The sequence below is a fragment of the Salvelinus alpinus genome, chromosome 1, assembly GCF_045679555.1.
Source record: "Salvelinus alpinus chromosome 1, SLU_Salpinus.1, whole genome shotgun sequence".
NCBI classification, from domain to species: Eukaryota; Metazoa; Chordata; class Actinopteri; order Salmoniformes; family Salmonidae; genus Salvelinus; species Salvelinus alpinus.
In genome coordinates, this window is record NC_092086.1 from 102,936,391 (window position 1) to 102,952,415 (window position 16,025).

Below are 16,025 nucleotides of genomic sequence, written 5' to 3' on the forward strand. Positions count from 1 at the left end.
GGGAAAAATAACTCTAGACCACCTTTACTCCACACACAGAGATGCATCGAAGCTCTCCCTCGCCCTCCTTTTTGGCAAATCTGACCATAATTCTATCCGCCTGATTCCTGCTTACAAACAAAAACTAAAGCTGAAAGTACCAGTGACTCGCTCAATACGGAAGTGGTCAGATGATGCGGATGCTAAGCTACAGGACTGTTTTGCTAGCAGAGACTGCAATATGTTCCGGGATTCATACAATGGCATTGAGGAGTATACCACCTGTCACCGGCTTCATCAATAAGTGCATCGACGACGTCGTCCCCACAGTGACCATACGTACATACCCCAACCAGAAGCCATGGATTACAGGCAACATCCGCATCGAGCTAAAGGCTAGAGCTGCCGCTTTCAAGGAGCGGGACACTAATCCGGACACTTATAAGAAATCCCGCTATGCCCTCAGAAGAACCATCAAACAAGCAAAGCGTCAATACAGGATTAAGATTAAATCCTACTACACCGGCTCTGACGCTCGTCGGATGTGGCAGGCCTTAAACTATTATGGACTGCAAAGGGAAGCACAGCCGTGAGCTTCCCAGTGACGCGAGCCTACAAGAGGAGCTAAATGCCTTTTATGTTTGATTCAAGGCAAGCAACACAGAAGCATGCATGAGAGCACCAGCTGTTCTGGACGACTGTGATAATGCTCTCGGTAGCTGATGTGAGCAAGACCTTTAAATAGGTCAACATTCACAAAGCTGGAGAGTAAGACGGATTACCAGGACGTGTACTCAAAGCATGCGCGGACCAACTGGCAAGTGTCTTCACTGACATTTTCAACCTCTCCCTGACAGAGTCTGTAATACCTACATGTTTCAAGCAGACCACCATAGTCCCTGTGCCCAAGGAAGCGAAGGTAACCTGCCTAAATGATTACCGCCCCACAGCACTCACATTGGTAGCCATGAAGTGCTTTGAAAGGCTGGTCATGGCTCACATCAACAGCATCCTCCCGGATGCCCGAGACCCACTCCAATTCACATACCACCCCAACAGATCCACAGATGACACAATCTCAATCGCACTCCACACTGCCTTTTCCCACCTGGACAAAAGGAACACCTATGTGAGAGTGCTGTTCATTGACTACAGCTCAGCGTTCAACACCATAGTGCGCACAAAGCTCATCACTAAGCTAAGGACCCTGGGACTAAACACCTCCCTCTGCAACTGGATCCCGGACTTCCTGACTGGCAGCCCCCAGGTGGTAAGGGTAGGCAACAACACGTCTGCTATGCTGATCCTCAACACTTGAGCCCCTCAGGGGTGTACTTAGTCCCCTCCTGTACTCCGTTCACCCACGACTGTGTGGCCAAACACGACTCAAACATCATCATTAAGTTTACTGACGACAGAAGTGGTAGGCCTGATCACCGACAACGATGAGACAGCCTATAGGGAGGAGGTCAGAGACCTGGCAGTGTGATGCCAAGATAACATCTCCCTCAATGTGAGCAAGACAAAAGAGCTGATCGTGGACCACAGGAAAAGGTGGGACGAACAGACCCCCATTAACATCGACGGGGCTGTATTGGAGCAGGTCGAGAGTTTTTCAAGTTCCTTGGTGTCCACATCACCAACGAACTATCATGGTCCAAACACACCAAGACAGTCGTGAAGAGGGCAAACAACCCCCCCCCCCCCCCAGAAGACTTTAAAGATTTGGCATGGGTCCCCAGATCCTCATAAGGTTCTACAGCTGCACCATCGAGAGCATCCTGACCGGTTGCATCACCGCCTGTTGTGGTAACTGCTCGGCATCTGACCTGACCATAAGGCGCTACAGAGGGTAGTGTGAGCGGCCCAGTACATCACTGGGGCCAAGCTTCCTGCCATCCAGGACCATCCAGGACGGCCCCAAAAATTGTCAAAGACTCCAGTCACCCAAGTTATAGACTGTTTTCTCTGTTACACCACTGCACACAGTACCGGAGTGCCAAGTCTAGGACCAAAAGGCTCCTTAACAGCTTCTACCCCCAAGCCATAAGACTGCTGAACAATTAACCAAATGGCCACTAGATTATTTACATTTCCCCCCCCCCCCCCCCCCCATTTAGTTTTTTACACTGCTGCTACTTGCTGTTTATTATCTATGCATAGTCACTTCCTAATTACCTCGACATTGATTCGGTACCGGTACCCCCTGTATATAGCCTCATAATTTTTTTTTACTTTCGTTTATTTAGTAAATATTTTCTTAACTCTTTCTTGAACTGCACTGTTGGTTAACGGCTTGTGAGTAAGCATTTCACGGTAAGGTGTTGTATTCGGCACGTGAGAAAGTTTGATTTGACGTCTTACCTTGCCTCAAAGTAGCCTAGCCAAAATCCAACCAAACGTGCAAGAAATTATTTGATAAAGACTTCCATATGCCGTTGAAACCATTAGGTCTAGCTTTTTTCTCATGTTCTATTGGTTTTCAAATCAACTTTATTTCATTGTCCAGTAGCCAAAGGCACAATCCTAGTCATATTAGGAACCCGTGCTAGTTGTTACATATTTAGATATCCGTTCGAAATTTAGAAAGAGGGGATATTTTAATCGGTCACGTAAATCGCTCACAATGGTGTTTTCACGCTAATTGCATTATGGAACGAACATTCGCGCGTAGCCTCAGAATGACAAGCTGGCCAATAGAATAGGTAACGTTTCTACTATGGGGGATAGTAGATTGACATAGACTAGTGATTTTGCTGTTTGTCACACATATTGTTGGCTGAGGAAAAGTACACGTGGGCGGTTCTAACATGGGCGACACTTGGGTTTCAAGTTTGGGAAAGCTAAGTTTCTGTTATGGGTGTAAGATGTGTTAGGGTTGCGTAAGTTCAACTGAGATAGGAACAATAGTACACCTGAACTTGGTTAAAATAATTGTTTAATTCAAAAGTTAATAAATGGCAAATACAATTTCCGTATATACGGGTTCAATGTTTCATCAGGATAAGACAGAGAACTGATTTGTTCCTGACAAAGATAGTATATTATACTCATGACAGAGATAGTTCCCGCTTCCGAGCCGGCCTGTCAGAGTAGAGACTGGGCGTGGTTTAGACTTACCCAGCCTATCGTTGATGTTGGCACATAAGCTAGTCCTAGCCCCTTTGCGCTCTCTGTTGTCCCGTCGCTGTTGCTGTGTAGATTACGCTCCTTCACCCCAAAGACTGAGGTCAGACAGCTCTGTAATATTGTCTGAGCTATTCACACCTGTTATACAATGTCCACTGTTCTCGCTCAAGGCTAACTACAGCTTCCCAGCTTCTTATCTGAGCTAACTGTTACTTCCAGCACACACACACAGACACCCAGGCACGCAGACCAACAGTTTGTCAACATCCAATCACATTTAATACAGTTGCTAATCACGTTTGTTATAGTATTCAATCACATATGATATAGTTGCTAATCACGTTTGTTATATTATTCAATCACATATGATATAGTTGCTAATCACGTTTGTTATAGTATTGGGTTATAGTCCATTGTACACCACAGTCAGCAGTCTCATGATTCACCCCCTCCTGTGTCTCTCTAAGATTAGCACAGTCTCGGTCACACAGTACAGCTTCACACTACTGATACATTTGTTGCTTCTCTCCTTTTAACACACACACATTTCAGGCTGATATTCATGGTTGGGCCCTGAGCACTGGTAAAAGTGAGAACAATGGAAAAATGCAGGAGTCAGCAATTCAAACTTTAATGCATAAGAAGCCCTACTAGCTTATAGTTAGTTAAGCATGTCAAAAAACCTTTATAAAACCCCACAGATGGCACAGTGATGCTATCTATTGGTAAATGTAAATTAGTGCAACTCTAGTGTTTTACCGGTGTGTTTGAGATACCCGGATGTATTGTAATGTACTGAACAAGACTGGTTACTCGCATCAATGCCTCTGTCTCGTCATTTAACATTCAAACAGTTTCTCCATAAAAATGCACCTTATATAATAAAGCATTCCATGCATTCTCACATTTGCAAACTTATGTACGATATCCTCCTATTCCTAATGTGTTGATTGGATAGTCATAATTAGGATAATAATATAACTCGATCACTGTTTGCAAAAAAGACTGTTCAATGTAGCGAGTAGTGACTTCGAGTAGGCCTAGGCTATATCAGAGCCTGTATTTTTTTCTTTCTTTGCACAGGAAAATTTTGGCTTTTTATGAACAAATTTCAAGCAATTCTACTATACTTTATATGACTGGAGACATTAGCAGAACCTTTTTTTAATATAACATAAATGACAGGGTAGCCTACTCTGCTGACACTGACTAGCAGATCAATAAAAACAACGTTGTCTGATCCATATATTAGGCCAACTAAAAGGGGAGACACAAATACAATATGATGTCCATCTAAGCTGGAGGAGAAAATGATTGTCCAGAAACGAACAAAGGTGGCACTGACACAAAGACGGTGAATATGCACACTCACCGGGGATCTGGCCAATGTTCTTCGCTGGTGCCAATAAGATCGTTCAATTAAGTTGAGACTTTTGATAACTAAGACAGATTGGTTTCTTTTCATTGTCTTCTCTTTACTTACTTACTTTATTGTCCCCATAGGGAAATTTTGTTGCAGTGTCATGTACACGTTTAAAGTGGCGTTTAAATACAAAATTGACAATACAACTTTCATAAGTTATATACCAATAAAATATAAAAAAGACTAGCCTGCTGGCCTTACTGAGTCGATATGAACATTAGCCCGAGCTATTTAGGAGGGATATCACACCGGGCACAAATGATTGTCTAGTTGTGTTTTTCCTGCTGAGGGGTGCCCTATACCTGCGCCCAGAGGGGACTAGTTCAAAGTCCGGGTACAGGAGGTGGCTTGGGTCTAGAATGATTTTGTGAGCCTTGCGGAGGGCCCTGACCTTAAAGATCTCATCCAGGCCTGTCTTTGTGACTCCAATTACCTTGCTTGCTGTGGTGATAATACTTCTCAGCATATTCCTCTGGCTGACGGTGGCATTTACAGGAATAGTCATTTGTTTTCCAAACAGTTTTTCGGCGATTGTATTTTTAAATATTACGATATGCCTAGCTCAGGGTCTAAATCCTTTTCACTGACGATCGCATCTCAACAATCATCTATTTGGTATTTGCCGCGTGCTCTGCCCAAATTGCGGGCCCTTCCGACTGTAGGCTATGCGATTTTAAAACAATCCACAGCAAAAAGATGTTTAAGAAGCTAATAATCCTCTTTGGCCAAATCATGTTTTCTGGTGTAGTAGCCACATTTCTGATGATTTTCTTTCTTTCTGTATAGACAGGAATAAGTTAATTAAGCTATATAATGTTGGCAATTTAATTCAACGCGCCGCCTATGTATTCTAACATCTTCCAATTGCTCATCGGAATTCAGTAAGAATGACGCATGCCGTTGCATCCGAGTTGCATGTTACCATGAACTAAATGGGATTTCTGTCATTCTGAGAACTGGGTGGATGCCGTAATCTCGTTCCGCAACCATTTTTTGTCCAGTAAATTAAAATGCTCTGACAAACGCTGACACACATACACATTAAGATTACCATAACCAATGCACTAATCCTTATATTCTCTCCTTTCTCCCAGGTATCTGTTAACTCGTTATGCAGGGTCGTTGGGGCAGTTTGCTGCAGCCTCCCAGTCCTATAACTTCTCCCTCAGGTTTTTCCACTCCAACCAGAAAGATGTGAGTCCCTGTCTCATCTAAGTATGTCCTAAATATGTCATATATTCTGATGAGTTGTATTTTCTCACCTCTTCCTTGTTTCCTCTTTTCTGTCCTCCGCCAGACCTCAGAGTACATAATCCAGGCCTATAAGTATGGAGCGTTTGAGAAAATCCCAGAATTCATCGCGTTTAGAACCCGGCTCAACCAATCTCTGCACTTCGCTCAGGTCCGCACCGAGAGGATGTTACTGGACTTGTACACCGAGGCTGACATGTGAGTACACACACACACACACACACACACACACACACACACACACACACACACACACACACACACACACACACCTACCTGTAACATATTCCTGTGTTGTTGTAGCACATCAAGTCTGGAGGAGAGTGTGAAGGCGATGGGTCTGTGTCCTGAGGAGGATGACATTCCCTGGGACAACATGAGGGACAACAGAGACCTGACTGTCCTCTTCAGCTGGGACCCCAAGGACAGGTACACACACACTTGTCACAACATATTTACCCATGCCAGTCTGTAAAAATGTGTGTGTTCCAGGGAGCTGACTGAGGAGCATCGTCGTCTGTCTCTAGAGGAGGAGTCGGTCTGGTTAAAGGTTCGCTCTCTCACGCTCCGCCTCCTCGCCTCATTGGCTCTGCTCGGACACGCCCCCTCATCACGGAACTCTGATAAGACCAATGAGAATGGTGTATCAGCCAAAAGCTCCACCCTCCAGACCCTCCTCTCCCAGCTAGACCTGACGCTACAAACCGCAGCCCAGATCACAGAGAAACAGACACAGGTACACACACACACGCTTCACTAATAACTGTGTAATATAATATATGGTAGTTGGCTTATCTAAAGCAACAATCAGTGAGTGCATACATTTCCATATGGATGGCCCCAGCATGAACTGAACCTACCACCATGCTCTTACCAATTGAGCCACACAGGACCACTAACTGTTGTGTTGTTCTAGTACCCGTTCCTGGGCCCTCCCTCCTCCCGCCTGGCCACTGCTCTGTCTAGTGGCAGCTGTCACTGTCAGGCCTCTGCTCTGCAACTATCACTGACTCTTCAGGAACTAGAGACCACTGGACTGGGTAAGACGGGGAGATGGGGGGAGAGAGGGATGTAGACTTCCGTACCACTGGCCTCCAACCGTCTGTCCATCTACAGAAGCAGCAGGACTGGGAAGGAGAGAGATGGAGCAAGAGAGGGGTGGGGAAGTGGGAGGAGTCTAGAGAGAGGAAGGGGAGAAATTATGTCATGTTCTTTATAATTTCTCTTTCCAGACGACTCGTCAGAACTCCAAACCCAGATCTGTAACTCCTTCAAATCATTAATAGTACAACTCCAAGGTATGACATCAGACCTCTTTAAAGATTACAACAGGTCCATGGTAATAATGACTGTGTAGTCAGCCACAGGAGATATCATGGCTTCAGGTTGCTAGTCGAGTTATCACTGGTGTAGTAGTTCCTTCTTATTCCCCATGCTGATCTGTGCCCCCCCCCCCCTCCAGAGCTGTTATCCAGATGTAAAGGAGAAGTGTTGGAGATGAAAGACAGCAGATTGATGACCCAGCCCTCCCTGTTGGAAACACTGGTCTTCTTCGTCGAGGTCAGTGTAGTCGCTCTAAATGTATTTCACTAAAACATTGCTCAAATGGAAATGTATTATAATATGAAATATTGCAGATGCACAGCAACTGTGTGTGTAATACATGGTGATGTCTCCTGGTCAGACTGTGTGTGTGTGTGTAATACATGGTGATGTCTCCTGGTCAGACTGTGTGTGTGTGTGTAATACATGGTGATGTCTCCTGGTCAGACTGTGTGTGTGTGTGTAATACATGGTGATGTCTCCTGGTCAGACTGTGTGTGTGTGTGTAATACATGGTGATGTCTCCTGGTCAGACTGTGTGTGTGTGTGTGTGTGTGTGTGTGTGTGTGTGTGTGTGTGTGTGTGTGTGTGTGTGTGTAATACATGGTGATGTCTCCTGGTCAGACTGTGTGTGTGTGTGTGTGTGTGTGTGTAATACATGGTGATGTCTCCTGGTCAGACTGTGTGGGTGTGTAATACATGGTGATGTCTCCTGGTCAGACTGTGTGTGTGTAATACATGGTGATGTCTCCTGGTCAGACTGTGTGTGTAATACATGGTGATGTCTCCTGGTCAGACTGTGTGTGTAATACATGGTGATGTCTCCTGGTCAGACTGTGTGTGTAATACATGGTGATGTCTCCTGGTCAGACTGTGTGTGTGTGTGTGTAATACATGGTGATGTCTCCTGGTCAGACTGTGTGTGTGTAATACATGGTGATGTCTCCTGGTCAGACTGTGTGTGTAATACATGATGATGTCTCCTGGTCAGACTGTGTGTGTGTGTGTAATACATGGTGATGTCTCCTGGTCAGACTGTGTGTGTAATACATGGTGATGTCTCCTGGTCAGACTGTGTGTGTGTAATACATGGTGATGTCTCCTGGTCAGACTGTGTGTGTAATACATGGTGATGTCTCCTGGTCAGACTGTGTGTGTAATACATGGTGATGTCTCCTGGTCAGACTGTGTGTGTGTGTGTGTAATACATGGTGATGTATCCTGGTCAGACTGTGTGGGTGTGTAATACATGGTGATGTCTCCTGGTCAGACTGTGTGTGTGTAATACATGGTGATGTCTCCTGGTCAGACTGTGTGTGTGGTGCTGTGGGTGGCCAGTTACTCTGCCAGCGTCCTGCGACCGCTCAAGTCCAGCCTACAGAAGAAGAAGAAGAAGAAAAAGGACAGCAGCACAGCCATGGTACACACTCACTACCGTCTCATTCTCCCCTTGTCCGCGTACAACCCTTCTGACACCATTACCATTCGCCAATAATTCTCTGCCCCCTTCCTCTGTCCCTATAGCCAGTGGTGCTGAGTGGCTTCCAGGAGTGGACAGGCAGCCTACAGGGCATTGTGACCCAGGCTCTGGATCACGTGAAGGGGCAGGAGGCCAGCCTGACAGCCCTCAAACTAGCAGCACTCACCCTGGGGGTGGGACACGCACAGACACAGGTTGGTAGGTCTGGGTGGGTAGCTGTGTGTATGATTACTGATTTGTTTCTTTAATTCAAAGCATGGTTCTTTCTCTTCTGTCTATCTGTACCTCTACCCTCTCTCTCCCAGGAGGAGTGTGGATTCACCAGGGCAGCCATGGACAAGGTTCAGACTAGTTATCTTGGCTCGCTGCAGGAGCTGGGAGATCTACTGAGGAAGAGAGCTGATTCGCTGAAGAGCCTCAAGTTCTGACCAGCAATCACCCTTCAATCAATATTGTCATACCTAACTCTCACTATTATACTGGATGACCTCATCTAACTGCACCCCCACACAGAGCCTCCTGCTCCTCTCAAAGGAGGTGTTGCTTGCTGCCAACAGTCTTTCACTTCATGCTCTTCCCTCTCCTTTTCCACATATCCCTCACTCTGGGTGTCACTTTATATTACACAGGACTCCCTTTCTCACCGTGAGAACCATCACTGCTCTCTCTCTCAGCAAGGAACCACAGATATTTCCGGTTTATTATATGTGATAATGTCACAGAGAAGCTCCTCAAACATACTAGAGCAACATACGAAATAAGCAATTTTAGAACTACTCTAATAAATGATTGTACATAGTCCGCAGATGACAGATCAACTACCACAGCAACAACTCCTTGACTGAACGTGAATGAACTAAGCAACGTTTTCCCCTTAGTTGTTTTTTCCCAGCTGCTGTTGCTTCCATGGTGACAGTCAGATGAGAAGATCTGCTCCTGTTTTCCATGTTGGACTCCTCACTTCCCGAGCCTGACCTTGCAGTCCAAACAGCTACACTGTTGTCAGTGACACTCTTCTGCTCATAAGAACAAATGGGGCGGAGATGGTGCTTAGCTTACTGTATGAAAACGAGGACAGCTGAACAAAGTGTTCTTTGCGTATTGTACACGCAAGGAAAGCTGAACGCGGCCCCAACTCTGAAAAGCTTCTGAATTGTTTGTTTCAGAAGTGCACAACTCCAGTGCTGATTTTAGGCCTTGACTTTTAGCCAGAAACCTGGGAAACAAGTTGTCTGCACTCCTCTCCGGGCAACCAGTGACTTAATAGGTCAGTTTAGAGCAGACGAGTATACTACAACGTAGGATCAAGGAGTTAGCCAGCTGACTTGCCTAAATATCTTTTATTTTTATTTTTTAAGATGAGCTTGGTCTAATTGACTCAACCAAAACCACATAGATGTTTAGCTTTCTTAATGAACCAGGAAATCAACAGTTATTTCTGGTTCTCTCATTGAACCTGCTTTGTAGTATGCACCTCTGGTTGGGTTCATCACCCTGCTCGCCACCAGTCCATGCCTTTCAATCCCAAACTCCCCCTTTGTGTTCTGTCTGTTTGAAACCCCCTCTGTAGTTATTGGAAAGCAATCACAGGAAAAGATTGGAATACCTGAATCTGAAAATACATACTGTAAGTAATGTATTTGCCTGGTTTAGTTAAATTACGACAGTCAGTGGATGGTTTGTTTTAACACTGTAGGAGAGAAACCAGACAGTTATACAACCTGTTTATTCAGAGGTGCTAGTGTTAAGTGCTGTGGAAACAGTTCTCTCTGACAATGGCTGAAACCCAAAATATCTAAATGTGAAGGAGACAACCAACGTGTCCGATTTGCAATGAAGATGGGAAATGTTTTTGAAATAGTCCTTCATTGTCTCTTCAGGGTGCATCTCCCTACTCTGTCAACGGTTATGTTAGCTGCACTGATCTCCCGCAATTCATTTCACTAACCAAAACTGTCAAGGGCATCATATGACTCATTAGATCAGTCACAATTTACCAATGATATATTGCGGTTTGATCTTCTCTAACATGGCCGTTGTCTTAAAAACCCCACCCTATGTATAACTATATACCAAAAACGTGGCTCTGTTGCTATGGCATTTCACCTGCTAGCTACAGATAGACCTATACCATGCAGCGAGAGGAGACTTGTATCAGAGTCACGTTCAGTAGCATTGTGGAACGCTCTAAAATAGAGGTCTGTTCTAATCAATGCATTTCTAACTGGAGGCAAACTAAGGGCTCTATTCAGTCTATCACGGAAGTTCAGCGTGATAGGCAATGTTCGAGTTAGTGCATTTCCACATATCTTTTGGGACGATGAAACGGGCGAGGGAGCCCATGGTTGGATCAAATTTGGAGAAAGCTGAATTTTATGCAATTCTGTGATCTCGCAACGCTATTAACCAATTAACGCTCACTATAGCTTCCAGCCTCTATTGGATTGGCAGTTGATACCTAGCCTGCTTGCTAGCAACCACATGAGGGCGAAGCTAGAATGCTATCCAAATTATCCCGTTATGCGGAGACTACAAACGATGGTAAAAAAAAAACGCATGTTGGCTCAATCGGAAATGACTTTATTAATCTGTAACGCTACAGCGATATTGAATAGAGCCCTAAACTAGTAGACATGTTTACAGCCGGGGGCACTGAGACTGACTAATATCGATTTCTATATGCTTTGGTTTATTTTGTGTTGTAGGTTTAGTTTATCCTTTTTAAACAAGACGTGGACGAGAGAGCAGGAACGTTGAACAGTTTGATCCTCCCACACTGACCCCTCAAACCCCCGGACAGATGGGACCCTCTCTAGAGGCTGTCAGTGGACTCATTTTGAGGTGCTGAGAACGAAGTGGTCGACAATCTGGAGTGCCATCAATTTATACCCATCCTGTCTCTTTTGCTAGAAAATGGAAAACAAAAACACTGGAATGTCATTTAAAAATATATATATGAACAAATCAGTTTGTCTTGAATCAATGTTTGTCTCTGAAAATACAGAGTAGGCTATTAACTGTATATTCAGTAGTAGATGAACCACAATCATGAGCACAAAATCCAATGTGATGTCAATTCAATAGCACAGCGCTGGGTGGAGTTTTGTGTTAAATTTTAATAGATATTCTGTTATTGTCTAGACCTTGCCACAGCTCAAGCTGTGAAAAACAAAACAAAAATATTAACTTTACATTCACTACTAATTTCACCTCATGATCAGAAAATATACATTTATATGCATTGTTAATATTTTTCTTTCAAATAAAATGTATTTTGCAAGTGCTTAGGCATGATGACCATACAGATACAATGGACTCTGATGGCCAGTGTTTCTCAATCTATTCCTGGGGGGGTACACAGGTTGTTCCAGCTCATCACTAACACACCTGATTAAAGTAATCAGTGGCTTGGTGAAAACTAGTTGAATCACTTTCTAACCCTGGCTCACATCACTGGTACTTCTATAAAGACTAATCGTTATGGGTCACATTGGCTGCATCTACACAGGCAGCTCAATTCTCATCTTTTGACCAGCCAGATAAGCTCCGAAAAAGAGCTGATGGGATGTGTAGGGAAAAAAATATCAGAATTGGGCTGCCTGTGTAGATGCAACTGTTCAACCCAACAGGAACGGCTAAAATCTAAAAAACAAAACATCCCAAAAAATAGGAGAAACAATGGACAAAAGAAAAAGAATACAACTTATCCATTTCACATTTTAACAGTGTCTCACTCCAAGGCTTCATGATCCTGGAGATCAAAATGTAAAACAATATAACGGGAATAAACTATCAAGTTTAAGTAGAGATACTTCAAATATCCTTATGTTAATGCTGCAACAGGTAGCTACATGGTTGCGCTGATGGAGAATGTGTGACTATCCGCACAAAAATATTTTCTTTGCATACTAAGACATGCATTATCCCATAGACACACTACATTCACAGGGGTAATAACTACAGTATGGCTGAAAGCGGAACATTACGTTCTCCAATCCTAACCTGTCAGAGTGTCTGGACAGCACACAGCCCACTGATCTGACAAACTTTCCAAGAGTAATACAACCTATTCTAAACCTCAACACCCTATCTACTATATATTGCTGTCAAAAGTAGTGCACTACATATAGGGAACAGGGTGCCATTTGAGCCAGCTCCCTACTATATATAATTACAGTACTGGAGATAGAGGTCATCTAGAACAGGGTTTTCCCCAAACACGGTCCTGCCCCAGTTTGGGAAACACTCTGGAGTAGACCTGACCACGTTTTATAACCGTGAATATGAATTAAGAGGACAGTCAACACTACAGTGGTAGAAATAAACTGGTAGTCACAAGGGAGATGTATTTCTGTCCCTCCTAACAGGTAACGGTGCAGCAGATCTGGTTATCTATCAAATACTTTAAGTATTTCAACGCCACCAAATTCTAGCCCTGAAGTCATTAGCGACGCGACTACAGCTAAGCAGAAAGCAAAAGGGTTCAATTCCATCTATTCTCCATCATCCGAGTAGAATGACACCTGAACTACAGGTACAAGTGACAGCTGATCTAGCAGCTCTGAAATGTATGAACTCAGCAAACATGCTTGGGGCAAACAATGGACGAAATGTTTAAAACCTTAACACATTAAAAAGGAAAACACACCGGATCAAAGGACAGCAATGCAACAACAAACGGCAACAAAATCAGTCAAAGAGGGCAGGAATCGTATACATGTATGTCAAACCACTCAACCATGTTCTACAAGAGATCGCAACAGGCCTGGACAGGGTCAAATAAAAAAACAAAAAACACCACCTGTCAGACAGACAGGACAGGGGTTGAGGTGCTAAATCGACTTCCCAAATGGCACCCTATTCAGACCCGGCCCTCTGGCCAGAAGTAGTGCACTATATGGAATAGGATGCCATTTTGGACTTATTTCAAGTCTGCAGACCACTACACCTCGGATAAGGGTTTATACAGATCTTAGTCTCGAGGGAGGAGACTGAAACAAGGATGAAGCCAACTAGAGCAATGACAGATACAGTATCCAACAGGGAACAAAATACATAAAACAAAAACAAATTGGTCCAATTTAGGGGGACATTATAACATATACAGAGGACTGTAAAATAACATTCTAGTCTGATTAAAAGGCTTGGCTTTGAGTGTGGATACAAATTAAGCCTGTCTCATAATTAACTAACAATTATAGTTACAGGCAATTTAAATTTACTTTCTGTGCAAATCGTTTTTTCCCTTAATTTGTTTTTTAAATGCATAACGGCTTTTGTTTTTCTACGTGAATAGGAGGCATGTGATTGGGGGTCGGTACACTACTATTGACCAATCAGGGCAAACCCCTCTATGAATCATGGGAGACAGGAAGTAGAGCAGCTGACTTCCTCTTCTTTGTGAGCTTGGTGACATCATCATCATGGAAGGGTTTGGTTGGTCGACCTCACTGCTCGTGAGCCGCACTCATGCCTCGAACCTGACCTGAACTACGCAGCTGGCGGAGGAAGGACGGAGAAAGTAAACAGATTATAGTCATGCATGTGTCACACAGTGAAGGACAAAATGTGTGTCTGTAAGAGAGACTGAGGTGATGGAAGAGTGAACATATTCTTTCTTTCCATCAAACGGCCATTGCCTGGTACATATAATGTAGCAACAGCTAAACTTACTACATTGTGAACTAATGGCCAATGTTTAGTTCATGAAATAGAGAATAATGTTTCCCCTTTACTAGCAGTCACATCACTTCAACCCATCTCCATCATCATCAGTGAAAACTCTCCTCTTTCCACATGACAGATAATTCCATCTGTAGGCAACATGATACAGGCAGAAAGATGGCAGAGAGCAACAGGGTAGAAGCGCTGCCCCAACACCTGGAACCACACACACACAATTAAACAGACCACACCATGTTAATAAGACAGCATGTGGACAAAAGAAGGTTTCAAAGAGGTAAGGAGGATAAGAAGTCATGCAGCGGGAGCTGAGGAGCAGAACTTCAGAGAGACAGGATGCAGGCGTGATGGAAAGAACGAGAAACGGAATGAGAGCGCCACATGCAGGTAGAGCTCCAAAACCACCATAGACGAACGACAGACTGAACCAAAAGCAGATTGTTTCATTAGACAGGCAACATGCAGCTGGAAAAAGGGAGAAAAACGTGATGAGCAACAAACTAATGGGGGGGGGGGGGTAGAGAGATGAGAGCAGATACAGGATGAGTCTCCGACACCACGATGATGTAATTTCCTGTGTCCTGTTGGGGAACTTACTCAGCCTGTCTCTGACCTTTGACCTATAGGGGCGGGGTTACTCTTCCGTTGCCGAGGTTCCTCTAACGGTGCCCTTCTCACGCATCTAAAGGCAGCAGAGTACAACTGTCAGCTGGACCAATCAGAGAGCTTCATAGGAGGGTCAAAGGTTAAGGCCATAGGGGTTAGCGAGGGTCACGGTCAGTCCTAGATAGGTGATTTGTTGATCCCTCAATGCCTTTGGAATCATGTGTTAGTGACCTTTTCATCATCATCATCATCATCAACTGTCCCTATCTACGCACCACAAAAAACAACAATCTTTAAGGCACAAGTCTATAACCTATAAAAAAAAATGGCAGACATTAATTGTGTGTGTTACCTCTTCCAGCTCTTTCTTGGTCTCTTCCTCCATTCGTCGGATGTCTGCCATGGTCAGCTCCACCCAGTTGTCAATCCAACAGAACAACTGGCGATGGAAGTTAGTGAAAATACGCTTCTCTTGCTGAAGGAGGGAAGATGGGGGAGGAGAGAGGTGGAGATGGAATGAAAGGAGAGACCAGAGAACAACAATATTAGGTATCAGTCTGTTTTCTCATTAGAGGCCCTAAATGTGAAAAGGATAAAGAGATAAAAGTATTGTACCTTCTGGATAAAGTTCTCTACTTTGGTCTGCAGGCCCCACCACTTGAACTTTACAGTGACCAGTTTGTAGGCACACATCTTAGGACAGTCTGTCTTGTTCATCAGATCATTCTGTCATAGGAGAAACACAGGAGGGATGAGGCCAAATGTATTTTTATTTTCTACAATGTTGATTTTGGGGCATTAACCTCCAGCACCACAAACGAGAGAAGCATGGTAGTGTGTGTTAACCCTCTTCTAATGAGGTCAAATGTCAATATGACTAACTATCACATACAAGACGGGATATATATGGTGACAGTAGGTAAAATCCTGTACCTTCCATTCAGGTGAGAGCGGTCCTCTGCCTGTCTTTGTAGATTTGAACAGAGCCGGATCCTCCTCTGCTTTATAATCCTGTAGTAAAAAAACATACCTTACACAATGACAACCTGCTCTTTCCATAACATAGACTGACCAGGTGAAAGCTATGATCCCTTATTGACGTCACCTGTTAAATCCACTTCAATCAGTGTAGATGAAGGGGAGGAGACAGGT

At 44.1% G+C, this 16,025-nt stretch overlaps 2 protein-coding genes across 5 annotated transcripts in view; one reads left to right on the forward strand and one right to left on the reverse strand.

Moving 5' to 3' along the window:
• LOC139537214 (N-alpha-acetyltransferase 25, NatB auxiliary subunit-like) overlaps window positions 1-11,868 on the forward strand; it is a 25,637-nt gene extending 13,769 nt beyond the window's left edge. For 3 of the 4 annotated variants that reach the window (XM_071338293.1, XM_071338299.1, XM_071338315.1), the window contains 10 exons: window positions 5,626-5,725; window positions 5,829-5,980; window positions 6,086-6,211; window positions 6,275-6,518; window positions 6,699-6,822; window positions 7,015-7,080; window positions 7,245-7,342; window positions 8,415-8,525; window positions 8,630-8,779; window positions 8,891-11,868. In XM_071338293.1, coding sequence (XP_071194394.1) covers window positions 5,626-5,725; window positions 5,829-5,980; window positions 6,086-6,211; window positions 6,275-6,518; window positions 6,699-6,822; window positions 7,015-7,080; window positions 7,245-7,342; window positions 8,415-8,525; window positions 8,630-8,779; window positions 8,891-9,013 — 1,294 coding nt within the window. In that variant the 3' untranslated portion in view covers window positions 9,014-11,868. The remainder of the gene's footprint in view (window positions 1-5,625; window positions 5,726-5,828; window positions 5,981-6,085; window positions 6,212-6,274; window positions 6,519-6,698; window positions 6,823-7,014; window positions 7,081-7,244; window positions 7,343-8,414; window positions 8,526-8,629; window positions 8,780-8,890) is intronic. The other variant, XM_071338306.1, reaches the window with a different exon arrangement.
• LOC139537232 (phosphatidylinositol transfer protein beta isoform-like) overlaps window positions 11,682-16,025 on the reverse strand; it is a 24,547-nt gene continuing 20,203 nt past the window's right edge. Inside the window, exons 7-11 of the mRNA XM_071338328.1 lie at window positions 15,807-15,884; window positions 15,489-15,599; window positions 15,226-15,348; window positions 14,865-14,949; window positions 11,682-14,083 (exon numbers count right to left, since the gene is read on the reverse strand). Coding sequence (XP_071194429.1) covers window positions 14,902-14,949; window positions 15,226-15,348; window positions 15,489-15,599; window positions 15,807-15,884 — 360 coding nt within the window. The 3' untranslated portion in view covers window positions 11,682-14,083; window positions 14,865-14,901. The remainder of the gene's footprint in view (window positions 14,084-14,864; window positions 14,950-15,225; window positions 15,349-15,488; window positions 15,600-15,806; window positions 15,885-16,025) is intronic.